The sequence below is a fragment of the Sabethes cyaneus genome, chromosome 1 (genome assembly GCF_943734655.1).
Source record: "Sabethes cyaneus chromosome 1, idSabCyanKW18_F2, whole genome shotgun sequence".
Taxonomy (NCBI): domain Eukaryota; kingdom Metazoa; phylum Arthropoda; class Insecta; order Diptera; family Culicidae; genus Sabethes; species Sabethes cyaneus.
This window is the reverse complement of record NC_071353.1, coordinates 6,911,933-6,939,254: the sequence shown is the minus strand read 5'-3', so window position 1 is coordinate 6,939,254 and position 27,322 is coordinate 6,911,933. Positions and strand designations below refer to the sequence as shown.

General features: G+C 43.7%; 1 protein-coding gene across 1 annotated transcript; it reads right to left on the bottom strand.

Moving 5' to 3' along the window:
* LOC128736137 (uncharacterized) lies at window positions 1-18,881 on the bottom strand. The gene is made up of 13 exons (XM_053830620.1): window positions 18,197-18,881; window positions 17,921-18,139; window positions 17,436-17,862; window positions 17,187-17,383; window positions 16,690-17,133; window positions 16,149-16,297; window positions 15,880-16,080; window positions 15,649-15,834; window positions 1,748-2,471; window positions 1,474-1,689; window positions 991-1,414; window positions 715-929; window positions 1-655 (listed from the first exon to the last, which is right to left on the bottom strand). The coding sequence occupies exons 1-13, from the start codon at window positions 18,879-18,881 to the stop codon at window positions 246-248; spliced, it is 4,497 nt and encodes a 1,498-aa protein (XP_053686595.1). The 3' UTR covers window positions 1-245.
* Window positions 18,882-27,322: the final 8,441 nt, after the last annotated feature.

Here is a 27,322-nt window from a genome sequence, read left to right as displayed (position 1 = left end):
GCAGCCTAGTTTGAGAGCAAATTAAATTAAGTTGTTGGTGGATGTCGTTTTGTTAGGGAAAGAGGCTTGAACAATCAAAGAAGGATTATAACTCTAAGAGAGAGTCATACAAGAAAATGTTTAATGACTTCAAATAGTGTTAATAACCGTTCTTAGACCGATGGTTTTAATTTGGAATGTTTCCAGTTTTTTACCGTCAAATCAGTATTTACATAATCTTAACCAACGAAGGTGAAAAACGTTTTTTACGGTGCAATGTTCTCCAGAATCCAGTCCACGTACAGCGGCACCCGTATGTAGGTCTTCGGGATGGTTTGCGCAATCGTGCAGTTGCTCGGATTCATCATCGCTATACCGTACATAACCGCCCGGACAGCGTTACCTTGCGGAACCATCGAAACCAGCGGAGCGCCCATATGCGGGGTGCACACAAAGTTCGGACCCTGAGCCAGTGCGCAGAACATCTTGTCCGTCACCCACGGCGTGTAGCCGTAGTCTTCGAAGCGCTCTTCGCATTCCTCAACTTCGCTGAACTCGGAACGGGTTTTGAACAGTTCCTGTTTGGAGGTGGTTTCCAACGTCGCTAGGATGAAATCGTGCGGCAGATTGTTGCGCAAGGCTTCCCGAACCGGCAGGCAGATTGGACGAATGTTATCTATAACAGATGAAAATAGTAGCTGATTTGTCTTAATCTGGAAGATGTTAGAAACTAACCGGTAAATGGAACTTTCTGCTCCATTCGAACCAAAGCAAAGTCATTGCCTCTAAAAGGTTTATTGTGCAGTGGGTGGATCGTGAACGGAAGAACTGCTTTCACGTCAAGTGGAGGGGCCGCACATTCCTCTACACTGTTGCGGGTTTTAGGGTCGGTGTAGATGTCACAGTCCTTCGGTTGGTTCAGCGTGTGCTCTCCCAGCCGGACAAAATCTCTGGGGATTTTTTAAAATTTAAAATCAAATAGAATTATTGCGACTAAAGTATTCAACGTACAGATCCGTGCGTTCCTTTGCTTTCAAGCAACCGGCAGATGTCAGCACGTAACGATTGTTGATCAAAGACCCAATGCAGTAGGGATTTTTGTCCGGAGTGGCTTTACTCGAGAGTACAAGCGCAATCCAGGGAAATTCGAAGACCTTCGCACGAACGGCGGTTGTGGTTGGGTCGCTTCTCTTGGCCACACCACACTCTTGCGGAAGCAGTATGGCATTTCGATGGATCGGTATCCGTTCGACTTGACCCGGATCGCAGCATACGGCCCGACGGATGCCACGCAGTTGGCAAACCGTCTGTCGTAGTTGATCCGCGATTTCCTTCGACAGCAGAGGAGACCGTAAAGCGTCCAGAATGTTTCGACATTGTTGAACCGGAACGCAGTATCCGTTCGCCTGACCGGGTGTTGAGCACGGAATGGTTTCTAGGCGGGAATTCATTTGGTGAAACATTAGTTTGATGAAGCGGTACTCAGAGACTTACTTTCGATTCCATATTCTTCACTGAAATCAATGTTCGTTATTTTCGCAATCCAATCCAGATACGAACCAGTTTTGGTAAAGGCTGTATACGTTGTCGTCAAACACAGACTGGACCCGTCTCTGGAACGGGTGAAAGAGATTATTCCTCCCAAGTACCAAGCGTCACCGCGTTCGAACACAATACCGCCGCCGCTGTCGCCGTTGCAAGCAGAAGTACCTAAACGAAAATTCCTCCTTATATCCACATTCTACTACAAACATAAACCAACGATTACCATTAGTATATCCTGCGCAGAAGACGTTGTCCGTTAGCACCCGTCCGTACAGTTCCGGCTCACGTCGCTGACATTCCTTTTTATCAACAACTGGCAGCTTTGCCAGCTTCAGCTTCGTCGACGGAATGTCATTTTCGGTAAATCCCCAACCAACCACAGCACCAAGCTTGCCAGGCTCGATGTCAGTTTTCTTACTCAAACAAATAGGCAAAATAAAATCGGTAAACTCTACCGGAGCTTCCAACTCCAGCAACGCTATATCATCCTTAAGATCGGGTATCGAAAATCCTGAATGTCGATGAATTTTTTCCACCTTGTACACCTTGCCCTCCGGGGAACCAACCGCATTCACTCCCAGCTGGACCGAAATCGTGGGTAGTTTGTTGGGATTGTCATCGAGAGTGCAGTGTGCTGCTGTCACCACAAATCTCTCGCTGATCAACGTTCCACCGCAAACGTACTGCGGTTGACCATCGCCGGTATGAAGTCTTATCGCCGCATGCCACGGCCAGTCGCTGATCTTTGCATCGGCACCGTTGACTATCAACAGAGTGTTGGCATGTTTCGGTATTCCGCACTGAAATTGGGCATTTTGAAACACCTCAGCCCCCAGCACGCTACCAGCGGCCGTCACAAATAAAAACAACCAATTTGGAAGCATTCTTCTAAACACTGGTTCACAAACTAAAGACACACACTTTTCAGCAAAAGGAAAAAAGTGCGGCTACCTTCGCGTAGCTCCGCTCGAAAACTAATCCCGACTTTGTTGGTTGCGCATCAGCAACAGCAGCTATCCTCGCGCGTCGATAGATCAGCGCAGCGACCAGAACAAAAAACGGTTTTAACGCTGCAGGCTGACCGAACCGGCTGGACAGGAATTTGTTTTGATCTCATCGCTTCGTTGGTCCCACTCTGTTGCTGTCTTAGTTGTTATTGTGTTGTGGCTTCAGTGTCGTCACGTGACCGGTTTAGTCCGGCTGAAGTCCTCCCCGAAGGGGAATTCCCGTGGTAAATTTGCCGCACTCGCTGAGGCTGCCGAAGAATGGCACTGAGCGCGGTCTATGATCGCGAATTTTATCTCGTTTGATGTATCAATAACACCGCACAGTTTACAGTGCAAATAAAAAATGTGTTGAATCAGAGTTTGTAAATAAAACTAGTCAGCATAATCAATATTTCTTCTCTTCTGTACTGGACTTGAAGAAGAAATTAGTGCAACTAATCTGAGGTAAAAATGACTCCAAATCAGTGGTTGTTGGAGTTTGTTCATCATCTGCCAATCATTAAAGTTTTAACAGTCAGGACTGTGTCACAAAATACTAATCTTTTCACGAAGTCGAAAATAAACCTGCGGAAATTCAGCTATTACGGCGTCAACATATTTATGTTGATAAGCTCCGCCTCTCGTGATATTTGAGCTTCAAATTTCATTTACGCCAATACAAAGAAAGAGAACTGATACATTCGACGAATAACTTCGATATCGACTTTTCCTTCTAGGAAATATTCATCTCAACCTGTATTTTGCATAAAATTAAAAACACTAAATATATACGTGTGGAAAAAGATTCCCCGAAATTGGATGCTGTTGACCAAACTCGTGTTTTTAGTCTTTGACCTTGAAATGCGGTCAGGCATTAATATTAATATTTTTTGAAACGATGGTTTTTACAATGTTGTGGGTTCAAATCCGGTTATAATCTCTGATTATAGCTTGGTTCGACCCACGCGCCTTCCAGCATTGGACAAAAGATAGGAGCCACAACGACAACTTGTTAAGCTTTCCCAAAAAATTTTCATTACTTTCCCCTACCGTCCAGCCATCAATTGTAAAAACCATCGTTTCAAAAATTATTAATAGATGCTGTTCATAAATTCCTCAATTTGCAATGATTTGAAGTGGCCAGTTCTTAACCAGATGAAAAAAGTTCCGGTTCTTTCGGTGAACCACATACTACAAATTGCCGATTTTGCATTTCTAATTTATATTGGTTCAGTTTTGGGTTGAATAAAAAAGTACATTTCTAGAATAATACCTACTAATTATCGGCGTGGTAAGCCCAGTAGCCAATTCGAGGCGTAAATTGCTCGTTTCTAATGAATTATTCATTTTGATCAATTATAGAATCGATAAAAACAAGTCCGTAATTACAACGTACAGTTCTCACTCATTCACCACTTTCAGGGCAGTTCCGGAACATCTAATAGTGCCACTCAATGGCCAATAATTTGATGCACAAGCTGCCGACATCCTATTACTAATTTATACTGGATATAATTGAATTGAATGAAATCTGCATTTCTAGCTAGATAAATACTTAAATGCTGAGTGCAATTACCTATAATGAAGAATAAATCAAGGTTTTGGCTGTCATCGATGTCATAAATATGAATTTGGTAAACGAGCCAATTTAGCATGTAAACTTGCTTTTAATTACTAAACTTCGAATCGGTCGATGGATGATGCAGTTACCCGTTTCTACGAAGAACTCTTTTATTATTTTTCCGATAAGTTTTCTACGTACGATTTAGAAGAAGCAAATAAGAAATTTTCGTAAAAACCTGCCGTAGAGGAACGTGATCTGAAATCCGACACGGAATCTAGAATGGAACAGCCATTAGAAGTACCCAAACGGGTCGCGAAAACATGAAATGCGTGAAAAAAGCCTCAATTCAACACTTTATTCGCAATAAATATTCGAGCTTTCACGATTTAATTTCACTATTATTTTAATTTTATTCACGACCGACACGTATTTCGTCTACGAATCGCAGACTTCATCTACGTCTGCTTTTGAACTAGTTCGACTTAGCTAACTGCCATTACTGCCATTGGAAAAAGTATTAATTTACCAAATTATCCACCAGATTGGCTCGCGCAGTTACGGATTCTCACTGTCCGACAGATCTTGCCGAAATATCGGGAGTGCAACGTGCCCACGCATCACAACTTTATTGATTTCAAAGCAGCATACGATACAATCGATCGAAACCAGCTATGAAAGATAATTCACGATCATGGTTTTTCTGGATAAATAGACGCGACGGATCATAGTAACATTGGATCGAGTGATGTGTGTCGTGAGACCAAATGACGGCTTATCCTGCTGTTCAACATCGCTCTTGAGGGAGTGATCTAACGAGCGGGTTTCGAAACGAGAGGTACGACTTTCACCAAGGGTAACCAACTCCCAGGCTTTGCAGAAGACTTCGATTGATGTCATAGCTAGGAACTTGACGGTGACGGCGGAGGCAATCTACAGGCATCTACACTATGAATATTGTGTGTGTATGTATGTATGGGGGTAGCCACCATCACCTCAAGGGTTTCCCATTGTATGCAAGTAGAATTACTGCAGAATCGAGTTTATCTACCTAGCAACGTTCATGTCAATGCTGTTCGTGAAGGACCAAAAGGGGTTGGGTGGATCTGTAAGCAATGTCGCTTATATGATTCCACGGGAATATAAGACACTCCTTCCAGCATAGACTTCCAGTTTCTAGATACATAACTTCGCCGTGAAAACTTGACTTGTGTGATGATTTGTGTGCTAGAAGGGCGCGTCAAAATCCTCTCCGACCTTATATGACTTGGGCTGGTTACCACATCCCGCATCCAGTCTTCGATTCATTCGATACCCTGATGCTCCTTCCCCTTTACGATAATGATGGTATATGGCAATGTAATAAAATATGTGTTATATGAATATACATTATATGAAGATATATAGACAAAAACAGAACAATCTCACCAGCAGTCCTTCGAATGGAATAGAGTTGCATCATTTGAATTTACATGAGTGCTTAATCCATGAGCATTATTTAAACATTCTTCGACCCGAGTTTTAACTGTACAGGAGGAGGTGCTTGCTCCATGAGCTAAAACGAAACAAATCATTAAAATAACTTATGTTAAGCTTACCTACTAACAAGGTCGTGTGGCTCAGCCATCATCCAAACCCGGAGTTTTGAGATTAGGCAGCCGGGAACCACCCATTATCGCACCTCCAAACTTGGCTACTCAATAGAGCATTACCGGGTAAGGCCACGTGGAGGCGCTAGGTAGGGGCTTGGGATGGGTGGAGCAATGCAGGACGCTTCCTCATTTGCCTTCCCCATTTCATACCCGAAAGCGGAGTCTATGAATATTGGGCTAAAAATAAATGCGTCGAAGATCAAATACATGAAAGGAAGAGGCTGAAAAGAAACTAGAAGTGATTTCGTGTATTTCGGATCGTTTGTAACCGCGGACAACACTAGTAAAGAGATCCAGCGGCGCATTCAAGCTGGAAATCGGGCCTACTTTGCCCTTCGCATAACGCCGTACGAATCTGGCATTAGACCTGATATTAGGCCGGTAGTTCTTTATAGATTGGAAGTTGTGACGTTGGTCACGGAGGACGTACGCACCTGTGCCGTGTTCGACCGAAAGGTGCTGCGGACGATATTTGACGGAGTACAAACTGAAAACGGAGAGTGGCGGAGGCGTATGAATCACGAGCTACAGGCACTGTTTAGAGAGATTCCCATCGTACATCTGGCGAAAGTCGGTAGGCTACGGTGGGGCGGACACGTCGTAAGGATGCTGACTACAGTGCGACGAAAACAGTTCTTTTCAGCAACCCCATCAGCACCAGAAACAGAGGGGCTCAACGTGCTAGATGGCACAACCAGATCGAAAGTGATTTGCGACTTCACAGACTGGGAAATTGGCGACGAGTAGGAAATGGGAAATTTAATACGACCAAATTATAAATGGAATAGACTACGGAAGTCTGCAGATACTGTAGCGTTTATCGACAGCTAAATCCACCTCCTTTGTCTAAAGTGTAGGTTCTTAAGGGGACATAAACGACTAAAAATTTTGAAAAACTCATTACTTTTTTATTTCAGATTTTGATTCTACAGTCTTTTCCGTTTATTTTGATACTAATTTTGTAATGATCCGACCACGGGAAGTGGCCGAAAAACGATCATACACATAACCATTCCAGTGCGGCGTGGAACAGCCTCGACGGAATGAAACGCCGCTCCTGAAAAGCCACGATTTACAAACTTTATGTACCTTTTTCTCAGAAACTACACAACGTATGGAACAAACTTTTTTTTTGTTTGGTTGGTAAGAGCTTGGCAGACTTTTATAACTTTTGAGTTTTGTAAACGAAATATACCTTGAGAAAAACGAAAAAGAAAAAGAAAAGATGGCTAAAAAATAAAATTTTGTCTTCTTTTTCTTTTCCCTCAAGCTGTATTTCATTTACACAACTCAAAAGTTATAAAAGCCTTTGCCGAGCTCTTACCAACAAAACAAAAAAAGTTTGTTCCAATACATTGTGTAGTTTTTGAGAAAAAGGTACATAAAGTTTGTAAATCGTGGTTTTTCAGGAGCGGCATTTCATTCCGTCGAGGTTGTTCCACGCCGCACTGAAATCCTTGTGTATGCTCAGTGAAAGTTGCCATGATCAGCACGGTATACCCCAGGAAATTTCTTTGAGTACCATTTCTGTTCATTCTGTTCATCAGCGATTTTTGCGGTTATTTATTGTCAAGATATATGGGCTTTGCCCGTCATCTAATATAGGAGACAAATATAAAATATAATACCAAATACAAAATAATATAAAATGCAGAGGTTTAGTGTACATGTAATTGACCTCTCAGAAATAGCCTAAGTTTTTCCTTAATAGTATCAGTCGACATATTTAAATTTAGTACATTTCTAAAATTGTTCATTAGCTGCATAAAGCGATAGGCTGGTTCATTGCGCGCGTAGTTAGCTCGACGGTGTTCTAGAGTGAATGGCCTTGGTCTCCTCAGAACTACTGTACTCTGGTTAGCAGTTATCCTGGATTTCAAATAATCGCTGTCGTATCGTCCTCTCTGCAAATTGAGAAAAAAGCTAACGTCCACAATCTGGTACCTATTTTCCAGAGTATCCATAACCAGCAGACAGCACAAATCTTTATATTCCGGAAGATTTCCTCTCCATCCCAAATTTCTCACGGCAAATTTAACGAATTTTTTCTGTGCCGCTTCCAATTTGTTCATGTATGTTGCATACATTGGCCTCCACACCACACTTGCGAATTCTAATTTTGATCGCACCAGGCTCACATATATAGATTTGATTGTATACGGGTCATCCAGTTCTGTTGCGAAACGTCTTACTACAGCAAATAGTGCAAGACACTCGGAAACCAGCGTATTCACGCGATCGTTGAAAGTCAACCCTGCGTCTAGATTGACTCCTAAGTCCTTAATCCTGCTCACTCGTTTGATGCTTTTTCCATCCAAGCTGTAGTCGAATATTAACGAATTTGAGCAGCGTGTAAACGTTATGGTAGCACATTTTTCGTTGTTGATTTGCAACTTGCTTACTTACTTACTTACTTACTTAATTGGCCTAACGTCTTATGACAAGGCCTGCGCAGTATAATTTCTCCATCTGTTTCGGTCCATGGCAACTGATCTCCAGTTCCGCGGGCACCCAGTGCTCGCCAGATCTCGCTCCACCTGGTCTTGCCACCTCGCTCGCTGTGCCCCTCTTCGTCTTGTTCCTACCGGATTTGATGCGAAAACCATTTTTGCAGGATAGTTGTCCGGCATTCTAGCAACATGTCCTGCCCAACGTATCCGTCCAGCTTTAACCACTTTCTGAATACTTGGTTCGCCGTAGAGACGCGCGAGCTCGTGGTTCATTCTTCGCCTCCATACACCGTTCTCTTGCACTCCGCCAAAGATGGTTCTTAGCACCCGCCGTTCGAAAACTCCGAGTGCTCGTAGGTCCTCTTCTAGCAATGTCCACGTTTCGTGCCCGTAGAGGACAACCGGTCTAATTAGCGTTTTGTACAGTGTGCACTTTGTACGGGGGCTCAGATTGTTCGACCGCAAGTGTTTGTGGAGTCCGTAGTAGGCCCGACTTCCGCTGATAATACGCCTTTTAATCTCACGGCTGGTATTGTTGTCCTCTGTTGCCAGCGAGCCAAGGTATACGAACTCGTCGACTACCTCGAACTCATTCCCGTCGATTACCACGGTGCTGCCCAAGCGAGCCCTGTCGCGCTCGGTCCCGCCCGCCAGCATATACTTCGTTTTAGACGTATTTATCTGCAATCCAATCTTCTCTGCTTCGCGTTTCAGTCTGGTGTACTGATCTTCCACCGCCTCAAATGTTCTGCCGACAGCATCCACGTCGTCAGCAAAGCAGATAAATTGACTGGATTTATTGAAAATCGTGCCCCGCATTTCGATCGCCGCTCGCCTTATAACACCTTCAAGCGCAATGTTGAATAGCAGGCAGGAAAGACCATCTCCTTGTCGAAGTCCCCTGCGAGATTCGAATGGGTCCGACAATCCACCCGAGATTCTCACACAGCACTGGATCCCATCCATCGTAGCCATGATAAGTCTAGTAAGCTTACCCGGAAAGCCGTTTTCGTCCAAAATTTTCCATAGCTCTTGTCGGTTTACGCTATCATATGCGGCTTTGAAATCGATGAACAGGTGGTGCGTGGGGACTCGGAATTCGCGGCACTTCTGGAGGATCTGCCGCAGGGTGAAGATTTGGTCTGTTGTAGACCGACCCTCCATGAAGCCGGCCTGGTAACTTCCCACAAATCTATTGGCTATTGGCGATAGTCGATGAAATAGGACTTGGGACAGCACTTTGTAGGCGGCATTCAGGATAGTGATGGCTCGGTAGTTCTCACAATCCAGCTTGTCACCTTTCTTGTAGATAGGGCAGATAACCCCGTCTTTCCACTCCTCCGGTAGTCGTTCCGTATCCCAAATCTTGACAATCAATTGATGCAGACAGCCGGCCAGCTTGTCCGGGCCCATTTTAATAAGTTCCGCTCCAATGCCATCCTTTCCCGCTGCTTTGTTGTTCTTCAGCCGCTGGATGGCTTCTTTAACTTCCCTTATCGATGGGGGTGGCACATCTTCGTCGCTTGCTGCACCAATGTGGTCACTTCCTCCGCTATCATGGTCTTCCGCCTGCACGCCATTCAGGTGTTCATCGTAGTGCTGCTTCCACCTTTCGATCACCGCACGGTCATCAGTCAAGATACCTCCATCTTTATCTCTGCACATTTCGGCCCGCGGCACGAAGCCTTTGCGAGATCCGTTGAGTTTCTGATAGAACTTCCGTGTGTCGTGAAAGCGGTACAGCTGTTCGAGTTCTTCGCACTCCTTCTCCTCTTGGTGGCGCTTCTTTTCCTTGAAGAGTCGGGTTTGCTGCCTCCGCTTCTGTTTGTATCGCTCCACATTCTGACGGGTGGCTCTACGCAGCATTTGTACCCGCGCTGCGTTCTTCTCATCCAATATCTGCTGGCATTCCTCGTCAAACCATTCGTTACGTCGATTCGGTGCCACACTACCTAGGACGTTCTCCGCTACGCTGTTAATGGCTGTTTTCACGGCATTCCAACAGTCTTCAAGAGGGGCTTCATCCAGCTCTCCCTCTTCCGGCAGCGCGGTTTCGAGAGATAACGCGTAGTTTTCGGCGACCTCTGGTTGCTTCAGTCGCGCTAGGTTATACCGTGGCGGGCGGCGGTATCGTATGTTGTTCACAACAGATAGTTTTTGACGTATCTTTACCATCACTAGGTAGTGATCCGAATCAATGTTAGCGCCCGGATAGGTTCTGACGTCGATAATGTCTGAAAAGTGCCGACCATCTATCAGAACGTGGTCGATTTGTGATTCTGTCTGGTTGGGTGATCTCCAGGTGTACCGATGGTAGAGGTTATGCTGGAAGAAGGTACTACGTATGGCCATGTTCTTGGAGGCGGCGAAGTCGACAAGTCTTAGGCCGTTTTCGTTCGTTTGCGGGTGAGCGCTGAATCGTCCAATCACCGGTTTGAATTCCTCCTCCTGACCAACCTGAGCATTACAGTCCCCGATGATAATTTTGACATCATGTCTTGGGCAGCGGTCGTATTCACGCTCCAACTGCGCGTAGAATTCGTCTTTGTCATCATCGGTACTTCCGAGGTGAGGGCTGTGCACGTTAATTATGCTTATATTGAAGAATCGGCCCTTGATTCTTAATCTGCACATTCGGGGGTTGATCGGCCACCACCCGATCACCCGCTTCTGCATCTCGCCCATCACTATAAAAGCTGTGCCCAGCTCGTGTGTATTGCCGCAGCTCTGGTAGATGGTATGACCATCTCTATACGTACGTACCATCGTTCCTTTCCAGCATACCTCCTGCAGCGCTACGATGTCGAACTTGCGGCTCTTCACTTCTTTAGACAGCACGTGGGTACTTCCGAGGAAATTTAGAGACCGACAGTTCCATGTTCCTAATTTCCAATCGTTAGTCCGTTTTCGTCGCCTGGGTCTTTGCCGATTGTTCCGATTAGAGTTATTATTATTACTTGCGGAGTCCATTGCTTTGGTTTTTTTAGTGGTTCAGGCTTGCAAAGCCCGCAACCAACCCCACAGTATCGCCGGAGGGCCAACGTAGCTCGAAGGAGCCCTCCCCCCCTGTCAGCATACGACCTTGGTTTCCACCGGGGTTGGTTACCCGATCTCCACCCGAGGTTGCTCGTATCCCGGCTGGTACCACGAGGAGGTTGGGGTAGGAGTTGCTAGGTAAGAGGCTGTGAACCACTGTGGGGTCTATTTTATGCCCAGTGCACAAGGCACCGATGGTACGCATTACCTAGCCATTTACCAGCCTGATTTGCAACTTGCATGCTGAACAGAAACGCCCAAAAGTTTGCACATCTCTTTGAAGCTTTAAGCAATCTTCTTGCTTTCTCACTGGATAAAAGAGCTTCACATCATCAGCGTAAATTAATACGAGGGCATTGTCAATTGCGGTAGGCAGTTCATTCATCAGTAGGATGAACAGGAGTGGTCCCAAATCACTGCCTTGCGGAACTCCTGATGTTACATCGTAAAGTTATGAGTTTGCACCATCTACAGTAACGTATTGCTTTCTTCCGGTCAAGTATCCATGACTCCATGTTATCAAGGAGCCACCAATACCGGCACGCAACACCTCTAGAATTCCAACAACGTCGAAGGCTTTCGTCATATCTGTGTACACACAATCAACTTGATACCCCATTTTCATCCATTCTATAACACGCGTTGTGAACTCACACAAGTTTGTTACCACTGACCGGCACTTGAAGAATCCATGCTGTGCTGACGATATCCAATTTTCAACTACTGAATATAACTTGTTATAAACTAGCGCTTCAAACAGCTTCGGGATTGCGGATAATATAGCTACTACTCTATAATTTTCTGCTTTTATTTATTTTAGACCCCTTTTTATGAATTGGTTTTAGCCGTGAAATTTTCCACGAGTTAGGAAAGTATCCAATCCCTAGAGAAGCATTGAAAATTCTGGTCAACGGGTTAGCCAACGAATCACAGCAGGTCTTTAATAGCTTGTTTGGGATTTCATCCGGCCCAGGTGCATTAGTTGCATCAAGTGCATACAAGTCACGCGCGATTTCCTCTTCGGAGAACGTTATAGATTCCATCGTCGGATTTTCCTGGTTGGGACAACTCTCATTACTACTCTCTGCCGGGTATATTGACCTGAAAAAGTTGGCAAAAATTTGTGCTGCGGTCAGTGGGCTCGATGAAGTTGTCCCTGCATGGCGTTATGCACTTTAAACGGAAATACTTTATTGGCAAATACCAGTGCGGTTTTTGAGAGGAACGCTCCACGACAGACCAAATTCCGAGAATTCAACTTGCAGACTCACCATTCCTTTATAGACTTCAAGGCGGCGTACGATTTAGTTAAACGAAATGAGCTGTGGCGGATTATGCTTGAAAACGATTTTCCATCAAAACTGACTACGTTGATAGGTGCTACCCTCGACCGATGAATCAAAATCAAGCGTCAGAATATCGGGCGAGACATCGAACGGGTTTGTGACGTTGGATGGTTTGAAGCAAGGTCACGTACTATCAAATTGGCTACTCAACAATGCCTTGGAAGATGCTATTCGACGGGCAGTCGTGTAGAGAAGCGGTACCGTCATCACGAAAACTCACATGTTCCTAGGGTTCGCGGATGGCATCGATGTCATCGATGTTAACCGTAGAGCTGTGAAAGAGGTGTATTGCCGCTAGTCGCATAACAGTTCCATTTATATAGGAAACTCCATAGAAAACGGGACTGGGATTCTCGAGCAGCGGCAGCGTACACGTATCTTAAGGAAGAAGCTGCAATGATAGGGCTTGCCATAAACTCTGTCAAAACGAAGTATCTGGTGGCTACTAATTCTTCCGGTGGTACTCTATGGCCACGTTGGAAGAGAGCGACTGAGCAGCTTTCGGCGTTTTTTAACGTAATATCCTAGGTCCGATTCGTGGCGGCATATTAGAGGAAAAAGTGGTGCAAGCGCATGAATGACGAAATATACCAAGTATTCAAAGATACTGTAGGATACTGTAAAGCGAGTAACACACGGCAGGCAGTGGGCTGGTCACGTAGCAATGATGCCGGATGACAGCCTAGGGAAAAAAATATTCAACGGAGAGCCCGATTGAGGCCGTCAACTTCGAGGCAGACCCCGTACACGTTGGATGAGCGCCGTTGACGAGGATTTCAGAACAGCGGGTGTTAGGAGCGACTGGAGAGTGGCAGCACAAGACCGAGAAACGTGAAGATGACACCCAAATTCGGCCCACATTCGACAAGCGGATTGTCACCGTAAAAGTAAGTAAGCACTTCAAACGGACATCAACAAGCTTTTGAAATTATATGGGCTATTATGAATGTAGTATTGCAGCACCGTAAATACAAACTTTAATAAGCCCCTTTTAGTGCTTTCTACCGTCCCCTGCTCACCACTTTTGTCAACTTTCCTATGTTTAATCCTTTAATGTCAAGGAACTTGTGGACCCAGTTTGGAGAACGGTCGAGGCGTTCTGGAGTTTTGTCGCCCCCCCCGTTTTTAGGAACCAATGCTCCTTTTGTAATCGTGGCCATAAGCAATGTCAACCCTTCATTGCTGATTCATTTATGTCAAGGAATATGTTTGCCAAGTTTGGTGGAGAACGATTAAGGCCTCCAAACCTCCAGATAGTCGTCGTGTTTTTGAAAGAGCTGAGAAAGGGTCCATTCACCGGGATCACCGCTGAATTTCAGTAACACCCGAAGCTACTTGCTTAGCCGCCAACTGGGCCGTAATTTATTCTACCACACTGACCGACAGACTGATCCTAGCCTCACTGACTGACTCATTGACTTATACAACTGGTATTGCTGAAGGTCTTATTCCAGAAACTGTTATTCCTGGATACGGATAAGACATCGTATTTGCAAGGATACGCCATATTTGACTGAGTATACAAGGGAGCACAACTTGACGGTGGCCCATCCCAGAACCACAACCTTTCTAGTGTACCGCAAGCGAGCAATTCCGGACCATTGCTTTTCACTATGTTCATCAACGACGGTTGCCTCTTAATACCCGGAGGTTGCAGAGCCTGTACAGTTAATTTTCTTACGGGTGAAGTACGCTGAAGATTGCAACGATTGCAAACAGTTACAATGAATGATAAACTTGTTTGCTCATAGGTGTTTTGTAAATCGTAGTGACCAGCGTGAAAAATTATGCTTCACTCGTAAAAAGCATCCATTGCATTGGTAGTAGAAGATTGAGGACGATCCGTACTGTTTGAGAGCACTCTACTTCTCACTTGTCCGATCAATACTCGAAACAACAGCCGTGTGAGGGACCCAGAAGAAATTTATCGGCGACGCTCTGAGGTTTCTACCTTTTAATAACCCAAGCGACTCGCGACCTTGACATGCACACAAATTGGGCCCACCACGTCGCAAGGATGCCGGACGACTGTGTAGTAAAATCTATTATTTTTAAGACTACCACCGGCACCATGAATAGAGGGGGGCCGAACATTCTAGATGACTCACCAGGTTGAAGCCGACTTGCGTGTTTGATACGCGTGAGGTATGTATTTGCTAAATCAAAACCAAAATGCAATGATTCATGTTTCATTTTGAAAATATTGGGAAAATGACATTCTGTAAACTTTAAGAATATGTATACAATGAACATTTATGTAAAATTAAAGCGTAAACGCAAGACTCAGCAGTAAGTAATTAATTTTTCCTGACCGCAAGAGCGATGCAACTATTTTGTTTTTATTTTTTTGAAATAAGTGCCGACGTAATTCGATTGAACAACGATAATCGCAAACTGTTATTGCTCGCACGGCTTGACAGCTGGGCTGACCGGCCAAGCGCGGACACTGCCTTCAACTTTCGGTTGAATCAGATAACGCAGCCAATTAAAATTGTTCATCATTTCGCTTTAATGGTCACGACAAAAAGTAAAGCAAACACCGTCCGGCTTTATTATCACATTAATTATTCATTCACGTAAACAAATTTTGTGAACCACAAAAATCCCCGGTCCTTAAAAAAACAGGGAAAGCAACAAAAAATTGAAAATAAAAATCACCCAACATTCAGAACAATCAACAAAGTTTCGCATTCAAGAGCACTTTACCAGCGCAGCATTCAAGTTCCAACCGGCGGAGCCGCAATCTCTCGACGAAACCCTCCAGAGGATGACCGACCCCCCGCGCATAGAGTTTCTTCAGGCGTCCTCGCTCAATCGAACCGGTATGCGCTCGACGCTAACACTCGTTTAACCGGTTCGGCAGAAAAATCCCAGCGCTTCCGTGGTGGTGCACGAAAGCATAGCATTAAATATTTTTATTTTTATATTTCACACGCTATTGATCATCCTGGTGGATCAGTTCTAGCGAAGGCTTCGTACGGTGTGGATCGATCTGTTTCGTTATTTTCATTTGGTTTTGTTGGTACTGTCGATTGTTGTGATGAAGCTTTCAATAGCGTCGGTCGTCTTGGTCCTGGTGGCACTGTGGCAAGCCAACTCGGCCGCACCCGCCGGCAACGAGATCGAGGCACCGCTAAATCCGGCCAAGTTGGCCCTCCTGCCGAAGGAGTGCGGTGTTTCGAAGCTGGGAAAAATCACCGCGAAAAGCACGAAAGGGTTGACGTTCGAGCATCCCTGGATGGCCCTGGTGCGGTACAACCAAACGCGCCGACCGGCCACCTGTTTGGGGACGCTGATCAATCGGCGTTACGTTCTATCGGTTACCGGATGCATGCGGAAGACCAAACGTGATCCGTAGGTTTTGATGAGGTTCAAGTTATTTGGGTTTTTGGGTATTTCTAATGAATCAATTTTTATTTTGTAGGGATTACATTCGATTGGGTGAACATGCGGAAGCGACGGATGAAGATTGTAATGTTTCAAAGGATCGGAAAACAGGGTATGAGGTGAAGGACTGTGCCGGACCTGTTTTGGATATCGGAATCGAGTCTATCGTTAGTCATCCGGACTTTGATGAACCAATGTACACCAACGATCTGGCTCTGCTGCGAATGGTGCGAGAAGTGGACTATACTGATTCCATTCGGCCGATTTGTTTGCCCACGACAGTGGAATTGAGGTCCAATATACCGCAGTTTATGGTTATGCCCGCTTGGGAGCTGGATCAGAATGCTCGGAACCACTACGTGGGTGATTTGCAGAAGTATTATGTGGAGAACACCGATTTGGACACCTGCCAGCGACGATTCGAGCAAGTCGGATTCGCACCGGATTTCGAGGATGATAGGTTCTGCGCCCAACAGCTCGGTCCGAACTACGCGTGCGGTCGTGTCGCGGGAGCACCCATTGGAACCGAGATGGATATCGACGGAACCCAAAGGTTTGTCGAGTTTGCTATGTTTAAGTTCTCGCCGTTGAATTGTACGCTTCGTGAAACCGTACCGCTGATTGCGATGCGGATTACCAAATATATGAAATGGATTACGGATAATCTGGAAGCTTAGGTTGTAAGGTTTTTGAGATAGAAATAAAATTTTATTTTGAGGCGTCTGGGCTTTAATTATCCGTTCGTACTTTTTATTATGCTTAAGTCTGATGGTAAGATATTGTCCAGGATCCAGTCGAGATACCGTCCGAGGTTCATGGCTAGCCCGGGAACCGACTCTCGGACGGTGCAATTAAGGGGAGCAAACTTCCAGAGGCCGAACTGAACGAACCGTTCACCATCCATGTCCACGTAAGCACCGATCGGAGCTCCGGCGATGCGTTGGCAGTTGTACTCAGGACCAAGCTGTTGGGGACACATTCGATCCTCGGTGAGGGAAGGTGCGAAGCCAACCGCTTCCAGCCGCCGCTGGCAAGTGTCGATGTCGATATTTTTCTGCGGATACCGACGCAGCTCACCCTGGTATTGGTTCTTTTTCATTAGATCCATATCCCAGGCAGTGATCAGCAGGTCGTCCGGGATGTGAGTCCGATGTGGTGAGTTCAACGGTAGGCAAATTGGACGAATATGATCTGCAATTGAAGTGTGGTTTTAACTTGTTCTGATGGGTTAAATCGGTTCCTACCTGAGTACTGAACGTCAGTAGCCATGCGAACGATCGCAAGGTCATTCGTGTACATTGGCACGTCAAACTGTGGATGACGGATGATCGATTCGATTTTAACGTCGACCACACGGTCGGAACACAAACGCCGACCCTGGTCATCGAAGCTACAGTCTATGTCGGTGGACTCGGTGTGTTCTCCCAATCGAACGTGGTCCCTGAAAATATTATCTTAAATTTGATACTCAACTAATTGTGACAAGTTCTTACACTTTAACGGATTTCAATTTGCTCATGCATCCGGACACGGACAGCACGTAGCGCGTATTCAGAAGGGTTCCGAAACAGAACGGAATCACTCCATTCTTCTTCATCTGAAATCGAACCATTGCCATCCATGGAAACTCGAAAACGGACGTACTTTGGCCTCGGTTAGGCGGAAAGGTTCGCACTCTTGAACGTCCGCAATCGCTCGGCAGTAGCAGAGCGTTTGGCTTCAGCGGAACGGGCTCAATCTGATCCTTCCGGCAGCAGACAGCCCGTGGGATACCGGCGATACGGCAGACCGACCGGTTGATGTAGTAAACGTCCTCCTGAGCAATCAGAGGTGCTCGAATCATGTTAAAAATGTTAATGCACTGTTGCAACGGAACGCATGTCCCTTCTGCTCCGTCCGCGGACGTGCAAGGAATGTTTCCTACGAAATAGAAGTTTTACTATCCAGTTCACTGGTTTAAACCATTCGAAAAACTTACTTTCTTCGTTGAATTTCCCGCGGAAATCAATGTTGGTAGTCTGTTCAATCCAATCCCAATAGGCAGTAACATTGGTAAAGGCCGTGTACGAATCCGCCAGGCAGAGATCCGAACCACTTCCACGAACCTTCGTAAACGAAACTATTCCTGCCAGGTACCAGGCGTCTCCACGTTGCATCATCAAACCTCCACCGCTGTCTCCATTGCACGGGGCAGAACCTAAAAATAAACGATATCCACTTTATTCCACAAACAAATGCAAATCAAACAACTCACCATTAGCAAATCCAGCACAGAACAGTTCCTTCTGCAGAGCCACACCAAAAATGGAGGGATCACTCTTCAGGCACTCCGATTCGGCTACCACCGGGAGCTTCAACTTCTTCAGCGTGGGCGACGGTTTGTCGTCGTCAGCCACACCCCACCCAACGACCGCCCCGACATCCGTCCGCAGATTCGGTTCCGCGTTCAAGCAAGCCGGCAGAACATACCCACTGTACGTGACCGGTTCCGACAGCTCCAACAGTGCAATATCGTGCAGCAAACTATCCCTCGAGTAACCGGTTATGTGAATTCGGGCGACCGATCGAATCTGCCGTGTATCCGCTTCCGGATTTTGCAAGTTAAAAACCCCCGCCCAAACGGATACGTCTTTTGCACTCCGCAGCAACTGGTGACGATTCTCGCTCAGCACGCAGTGCGCCGCCGTTAGGACAAACTTTTGACTAATCAACGTCCCGCCGCAGGCGTACTTCTCGCTACCATCCTTCTGTGTCAACCAAAGCGCCACATGCCACGGCCAGTGGCCGTGAAGAGCCGTCTCACCTTTAATTATCAGAAATTGTGTTCTCGCCCGAGGGATCCCGCACTGGAACAAATCATCCGCCGCCGCTATATGCTGGAACTGAAACACTGTCACCACCGCCGCCGCCGCCGCGATCAAGCTGAGCAGCATCTTCATCTTTTGTCTGCACGATCCCGAATCGCAGCATCGACTGACATCAATTTGATTCCGTTTTTTGTTTTCGGCTCCATCTTTCGCGGACTCGGATTTCCCGCAACGCACCGCCCCGCCCCGCAAACAAGCTAACAAAACAAACGGTTGCTTGGAAACCGGTTTGGCCAGCAGACGAGGTGATCACAGCGCGTTCGTCTCCTCGCCGTCGTTATCAGAGGTGAACCTGAATGCCGGGTTTTCGTTCCGGAAAGGTTGCGACCATGACTCATTTCGGTGGAAAATCAAAACAAACACATGCTGCTCCTGAATTTCATCGGTGTCAGGCGGTGGTTTTAATAAATCGCGATTAAATAGCTTAGCGTAAATTTTAGTTCACGAAAAAAGCGTGTCCAAATGTGTCCGTTGACGTCAGCTTGCCAGGAAGTTCGGATCGAAACAGCTGTTTCACCAACTGTGAGTGGTGTGCCTATACCTTCGCCACTGCACACGTGCTGGGACAGCAAGGAACCTGGACAGCACAGCAGCGAGCGAACGTTGTCTCTCATTAAGATTCCCAGCACGATTGATGGTGAATTTTGGTCGCCAGTCAGTGTGCGCCCCCAATCTGCCGACAGGCGATGCTATTGAGGGTGGAGATGAACGATAGCGCGGAGGATGATGGAAATTCTTACATTCTTTTCACTGGAGGTGAAACGTTTTGCGCGGTCGATTCACTGCAATAGGGTTGGGTATCTAATTTGTGGTAAGGAATTTTTTTTGCTGGTTTTGATCCCGGAATGTTGCGAAATTTTGTACGCAATCATTGTTTATGAACTTATGTACAAAAACAATGTTTAAAAAATTAGAGGGTACAAAAATTTCCTAAAAATTGCAAAGGAAATTATCCAAGTCCTCACAATATCCAGCTTGACGTAGACTAGATTGGTAAAAGCGACAAACAAAATTTCGAATTTCGCTGGTTGGGCCCTCAATACTAAGACTTCGTATTAATTGGGCCTTCGCTAGATGGGCCCAACTGAAAACAAGCTGAATGTCCAAATCGCTTGTCAAATCAGAATTGACAATCAGATGAACAAATATGTATCATCGTGTGGTTTACCATATATCACAATAGATAAAAATAATGGTCGCAGTGGTCAAATCTTCCGACAAAAAAAAATCGTGTGGTTTGCGTTATCCTGTAATGGCAACTAGTGTTGAGCACCGCTTATTAAGTTTATTCGCCATTGGCGCCTTTTTATTGGCGACGGTTCAAATCAAAATTTCCGCTAGTCTGTGTTCATCTATCAGCGTTTCGCGATCAATATATAAACAACAGTAAACAGTAGTTCGTATGCTTAGTATCACTAGTTATGGGAGCACGACTAATCTTGACCCATGCAACAAATTTCATCTTCCATTTTCCTGGTGTTTATGCACCGTTTCAAGATAGATCTACAAAGTAAATTGAGCGCAGCACGACGTGGACGTTCGCGGTAGTAGACAAAAACTTTAAACCATAGAGTCGCAACCGCTTCCCAACCCTCGAGACCGAATAGCTAGTGCGCAGTATTTATAGCGGGAATCTGTCGCCAAACCCCAAAAACCGACCGCTATCAAGCGCCCCGCTGACCCCGCAGCTTGCATAGAAGTATGTTCGCAACTGTGTGAATTTAGAATCTTAGATCTTGTATTTACCAATCTCCCGGAATGCTTTGACAAAATCGCGCCATCTTCTCCGTTGTTGCATGTCGATTGTCACCACGCAATATTTATTTTACTACTTGACGAGGTGGACGCACCGATTTCGGACGACCGGAGTGAACAAATCAAATTCGACTGCTCTGCGTGTGACTACGACATACTGAATTCAATTTGAATTTTTGCAGACGTGGATTGGAGTAATCATCTTTCTACTATTCGTTCAGTTGATCAGATGGTTTTAGATTTTTATGATTCGATTGTAGACGTTGTAGCTCGACACGTACCCAAAAAAAGACAAAGATTAACCTCTAATTTCAAGCAGCCGTGGTGGACTCCTGAACTTCGAAACCTGCGTATTAACCTTCGTAAAATGCGGAACCAACACTTCCAAACTAAAAACGAATGTGATAGAATTAAGCTTCGTGAACGTGAGGCAGAGTACAAATCCGTTCTTTCTGCAACGCACGAAAATTACCTGCAAAGGATTCAGTCAGCTATCAAACAGGATCCTTTGCGTTTCTGGGATTTCATTAAGAAACGGAAAGTCGGTAATAATGTTCCTTCGTCCGTCAGTCTCGACAAAACAACTTCTCACTCCAACTCGGAAGCATTTGTCAATTTGTTTGCCTCATTTTTTGAGAGTGTATATAGTAAATCATCACCTGTCCTGCGACAAAACTGCTTCGCTCACATACCGTTCCTAAATATCAATCTGCCGCTTGTACAGTTTTCTGCAGTCGAAGTTCAGAACGCCCTGGAAGATCTCGACTCAACGAAAGGACCCGGAACAGACGACTTGCTTATAATTTTTCTGAAAAACTGTGCCGTGTCGCTTGCGTCACCGATTGCCGCCGTTTTTAACCGCTCGCTCCAGGAAAGGAAATTCCCAGACACATGGAAAATAGGATCCTTAGTTCTAATTCACAAGTCGGGATGTCACAATTCGGTTGCCAACTATCGGGGTATATCCATCCTTTGCTGCCTTAGTAAAGTATTTGAAAAACTGATTCATAGAACTTTGTACGGAGCAGTGGTACCGACCATCTCGAACAGTCAGCACGGCTTTATGAAACATCGCTCTACAACTAATCGAATCTAATGTGCTATGTAACAGCGATATCACATGAGATCGAACTTAAGCGACAAGTGGACTCGATTTATTTTGATTTTGCCAAAGCCTTTGGTACTGTCCCACATACTCTCGTCATCGACAAATTGAACCACATGGGATCTCCATCATGGTTCACTGAATGGCTAGGCTCATACTTGTCTGACCGCAGAGCCTTCGTTAAAGTGAATTCTGTGCACTCCAAAATATTCTGCATGTCATCTGGGGTACCCCAAGGCGGCGTGCTTGGCCCTCTCATCTTTATAATCTATATAAACGACTTGCTGGAACTACTTTCATCATCAAAACTTCCTGTTGCCGATGATCTAAAAAATCTTCGTGTGATAGCCACTCCTGTCGACAACGTCGCATTACAAGCTGTGGGTTATAACAGAATTCGAACCCAACTTTTCCCCGGGCCCTGCGGATCGTAGATATTGGTGAACCTTTGAACCACAGCGGGCTGAATATGGAAAAATACTCACTTTTCAAATGCGTTTTTTTGCAGAACATGAGAAGTGTGGAAAAATGTTATTGCATGAATTTTGTAGATCCAGGTACGTACTTTTAAACCATTAATTCCGTTTTCGAAAATATGTGCCAACGGAAGTGTGAGATGCCGTGGAAAACTATAATATTTTGAATCGAAAACCTCTATATCTTCCTTCAGACAATAGATAGCAACTATCTAGAAGTTTTAAAAAATGGATCATTTTACGCTCTAAAAGTCATGCGAACATAGTTTCCAAATTGGGTTTCAAATGAAAAAGTTAGAGCAAAAAAACTGTTTTTAAGATTCACCCTGACTTAATCTAGAAAATTCGTTGTATATCGATACACAGATGAGATACAATTTTGGTTTCTTTAGCAGAGTTTCTGCAAAATAAATTATTTACAACTTTGTAGTAGAAAGTATTGCTCTATATCGCAAGACTAAAAAGTTAAAAAATTTATAAGGAGTAAATATGAACCACCCTAATGATTAATTATACCAAAAGATAGGTCTTTTTTTCTAAGCAAAATCTTCTGAATACATGAAATATGTAGAGCAAATGGTTTTCGAGATATTGATTTTTGTCTGGATTTTTTGCTTTTTCGACCATAGTGCAGGGGTGAGGGGTCTCAAAATATCATTAAAAATATTCCTGCCTCCAAAACCCCTCACATGCCAAATTTGGTTCCATTTGCTTGATTATTTCTCAAGTTATGAGGAAATTTGTATTTCATTTGTATGGGAGCCCTCCCTCCTAAAACGGGAGGGATCCTAATTCATCATAGAAAAAATTCTTGTCTCCAAAAACACCCACATGTCAAATTTGGTTCCACTTGCTTGATTAGTTCTCAAGTTATTAGGAAATTTGTATTTCATTTGCATAGGAGCCCCCCTCCTAAAGTGAGAAGGGGTCTCAATTTACCATAGAAAAAATTCTTGTCTCCAAGAACACCCACATGTAAAATTTTGTTCCATTTGCTTGATTAGTTCTCGAGTTTTGCAGAAAGTTGTGTTTCATTTGTATGGGAGCCCCCCCTCTTAGTGGGGAGAGGGGTCTCTAACCATCATAAAAGCCTTCCCTGGCTCCAAAAACCCCTATATGCAAATTTTCACGCTGATCGGTTCAGTAGTTTTCGATTCTATAAGGAACATACGGACAGACATACAGAAATCCATTTTTATAGGTATAGATTTTTTAATTAACGCGGTTTTTTTTAAATCATTTTTCGAATTAACGCAGTTTTTTTAAACGTTTTTTTTTTACACGGCACGTATCCCCCGTGCCCCGTGACTTGAGTGTATATGACAAGAAAATTTACTGACACTGACAATTTCATGAGAAACTGTATATATGTACACTCAAGTCGCTTTTTACGCAAAGGATACGTCCCGCGTAAATCAAAACCGCGTGAATTCCGAAATTCGCGTAAAAAACCGCGTTAATTCCAAAATTCGTGTAAAAAAACCAAAATTTCGCGTAAAAAAACTTTGTGGATTTCAACACTACGCGAAAAAATAGACGTTTTGAGCACATCCGCGTAAATTCCGAAATTCGCGTAAAAATTACGCGACTAACAAACCGCGTAAAAATACCACAATAGATCAAAATAGTGGTCGCAGTGGTCAAATCTTCCGACAAAAAAAACCGCGTAAAAAGCGACTTCAGTGTATTTTTGAATTAGGACAATCAGGAAAACCGAGTTTTTAGTTATAACTCAAGATCAACAAAAATGATATCATGAAAATTTTATCATTAGAAGATTAGAAATTGATAAACAAGATAAAAATATTTCAAAACAAAAAATTATGTGACAGAACGTAATGTTGGAGTTTCCACTATCATTTAATTTAAGATTGAACTTAAAAGTGGAAATGAATTCTACTCTGATCTCTCATCATCCTAGAAAATGACGATTACTTGAATCAATCATTTTTCTTGTCAACGGCTAGCATGTATCGCAGAGAAAATTCCAAAGATTCAAGTGGAACCAGAACTAATACCTAATTCCATTAAGGAAGCAGAAGAAGGCGTGGACCTCCCGTATCAAACGCTTCCCATATAGATAATGATTTATTTACAGTCGTTGGAAGAATCTTTACTAATAAAGCTTAAGTGATACTCCGGACCTTCGGGGATGAACTAATAGCGGTTGGACTTACAAATGGAAATACATTGTGTTTATATTGAGCCTGCAACTAGACATGAAATTGAAACTATTTTAAGGGGGGGACCCTACTCTGGAAGACCGAAAAATAATAGATTTTCGTAAAAAAAATTCAGATAGAAGCAAGATTTATAGTTAAGTGTTCGGGTATTTTGGTTATTGGTTAAGGTATATTTGAAGATATATTTTGTATTTTTTGGATACCAGAATAGTTATTATTATGCTGGTGACAGGTGTGAATGCTCTCTAGAAAGTAGTTCTTTACTGGCGGTACGTGCCGGGAACCAACGGAGTATCGTAGGACGGATTCCAAGGATGATTTTGAAACTTTCGGTCAATACCTAAATTGCTACGTAGCGGTTTTAGAAAATTCGTAAAATTACCAAAATGGCGGCAATATTTACAAAATAAAGGTGTTTTTTTAACCCATTATGACCCGGGTATACCTAAATTTGGACCAAATGAAGTGAAACTCTGTAATCTATTATATTATGGCTCGAATGTGTCGGGAAACGCAAAATCGTCATTTGAAATGCTTTCAAGGCCAAAATATCGCAGGTTAAATATTTTATAGGCTCAGTTTCAAACAAACAAATTACAAAGTTTTTTACAGATTTCTTATCGAATTTTGTGATAGACTTTACATATAAATACTAATTTACAAGTCAGGTAATGTTTCGTCACTAAATGCAGACTTTTTCATGCGTTTTGGAGACAAAAATTTTTTCGCCATTTTTTCAACTTTTTTTCCGCCATTTGTCACAACTTTGCACTGTTGAAAATACAGATGAAATGACAAAAACTGACAAATTATATCACACACACATCAGAATGATGTCTTATCTCTCTTGTAGTGATATATTAACAATGCTAACTATTGAAATTCAGCAGTAAACAGGTTTTCAAGACGAGGTATGATATATCATACGCTGGGTCATAATGGGTTAACAAAAATCGCCAATCAAGAGCTCATAAAAAATTGAAAAATTGAGATATCAAAAAAGATTACGTAACAATTTAGATAATTCATTTTCACATGCTGACAAAAGATTTCAGCCAAATCGGTCCACTAGATTCTGATATACACGTACCGCCAGCTAAAGAAACATGGTTTCGGGGAAAACGCGTTCAAAGTTTCGTACAGCAATGGACTTCCCTTGAGGTGACTTCACAATATTTGTCATAAGTTTTCAACGAGATCAGGTATCAAAAAATCCTTTTGGCATGACATTTCTGAAGGTATAAGCGGCTCGAAAATAGAAAAAAAAATCGATTTTTCGACTTTCCAGAGTAGGGTCCCCCCTTAACGCAATGTATCTACTCATCGCAAAAATATTGATCGATTTAATTACAAACTGCGGACTCTTGGGTTACAGGAATCATTTCGTTTTGCATTAAATTATACATTAAATTTTAAAATTTTTACAAGGTAAAAAGACCCCTGGGCACGCACGTGATTACGGGTACCCTAAATTTTCGAAATGTTTGATTTGTAATTATTGTAAAAACTTCTTGCATCTTTATCGAAAGTGGTAGAGTGAGATTCGATACCAAGTGTAATATGGTGCTACATTCCGCATTCGGAACTTCACCTTCTGTTTTGTATTTGACAGATTTCGCAGCCAACTGTTAGTGTACAGTATCATTTGTGGACCTAGTGCTGCGATACTATTGACTCTTACAACCTCTTCCAGCCGAGATTCAAACACACAACGACTGGTATGTTAGACTTGTTGGCCTTACAAGTCAGTCGTTGAGTCTTTTCCAAACTGCTAAACAAAAAAATGTTTCGATACGTTTACTAGTTTCCAAAAAAGGTACATTAAGTTTCAAAACTGTGTTTTTACGGGACTGGCGTTTTATTACGTCGAGTTTGTTCTCCGCCGTGCTGCAATACTTATGGGTAAGATTGTTTTTCATTCACTTCCCTTCGTCGGATCATTATAAAATTGGTGTTAAAAATTAGCACTAATGTTTGTAGAATCTTAATCGGATCGTTCATATCCCCTTAACGGATCGACATTAAATGTGTATTCCCGAATACGTGTCACTAGGATAACCTCTAACTGTTATTAATAGTTTTCCAATTTAACAAATGTATTGATAACGTTTTAGGCTATAACAAAAACATCCCATCAAAATGATTGAGAGGTTCCTCGCGTCCATAGAAATGACGAGCACCATACCAACGGCATACCTGACAAATTTGAAAGTAAAAAAATGTACTGGTGGAAAAGTTTCATGCGAGCGCGACTGCACATTGCACACAAGTTTTCATACAACTTGCCAGTCTTATTGATGAAATTTTTTTGTATACTCCAGCTCTCCACTACTCGAGTCATTATAGGCTCACTATCTAAATACCTCATGGAGTAAGTTGGGGAATGACATTAGCTTGGGCTCGTTTATGACAGGAGTGAGTGGAAAGCAAAGAGTGAAACTCTATACTACCGTCCGCCACTCGCATAATACTCATTTAGACGGGAAACTCTATAGAAAATGGGACTGTTATGCGAGCAGTGGCAGTATAACGATATTGTAAAAAGAACATCTTGATTGTTTGTAAAATTTAAAAAGCTTACATTTGGATTAAAGCCTCTGGGCAATTTTATGCATTTTGTTGAAACAATTAGCTGTAGCTTGTGTTGTAGATACAAATGCGTAGTTTAAAAAATGTTACGTTTCATGTTGGTTTTTAACTAAAACGGTACTTAAATCAACACGAATTCGCTAAGATTGTACCAATCGAATTCCAAACCAATTTTCAAAACCAAATAAGGCGACTAACCCTATTCCATGCGGATGCACAGGTGTGCACGGTGCTGCCTGCGAACCACAGACCGGGTGCTCCATTAGAGAATCAATCTCTCGCAAAAACTATATAAGCGCACTTTCCCAAGGCGTATTCTTCAGTTTGTGACATTTTCCGCCCAAAAGAAAATCAATCTTCTAAAAGTTTCGCCTTCCCACAAAAAAAAAACCAAGGGGGTTACCG

Bases quoted from the DNA above. Each gene is read 5' to 3' on its own strand.
- LOC128736137 (XM_053830620.1), bottom strand. From the start codon at position 18,881: ATGAAGATGCTGCTCAGCTTGATCGCGGCGGCGGCGGCGGTGGTGACA. The intron at 16,298-16,689 runs GTACGAACGGAT...TCACCCACGTAG, and splicing joins AGACTTAAGCATAATAAAAA to TGGTTCCGAGCATTCTGATC. The intron at 15,835-15,879 runs GTAACCGATAGA...GTCCCCAAACAG, and splicing joins TGGTCTTCCGCATGCATCCG to GTGGCCGGTCGGCGCGTTTG.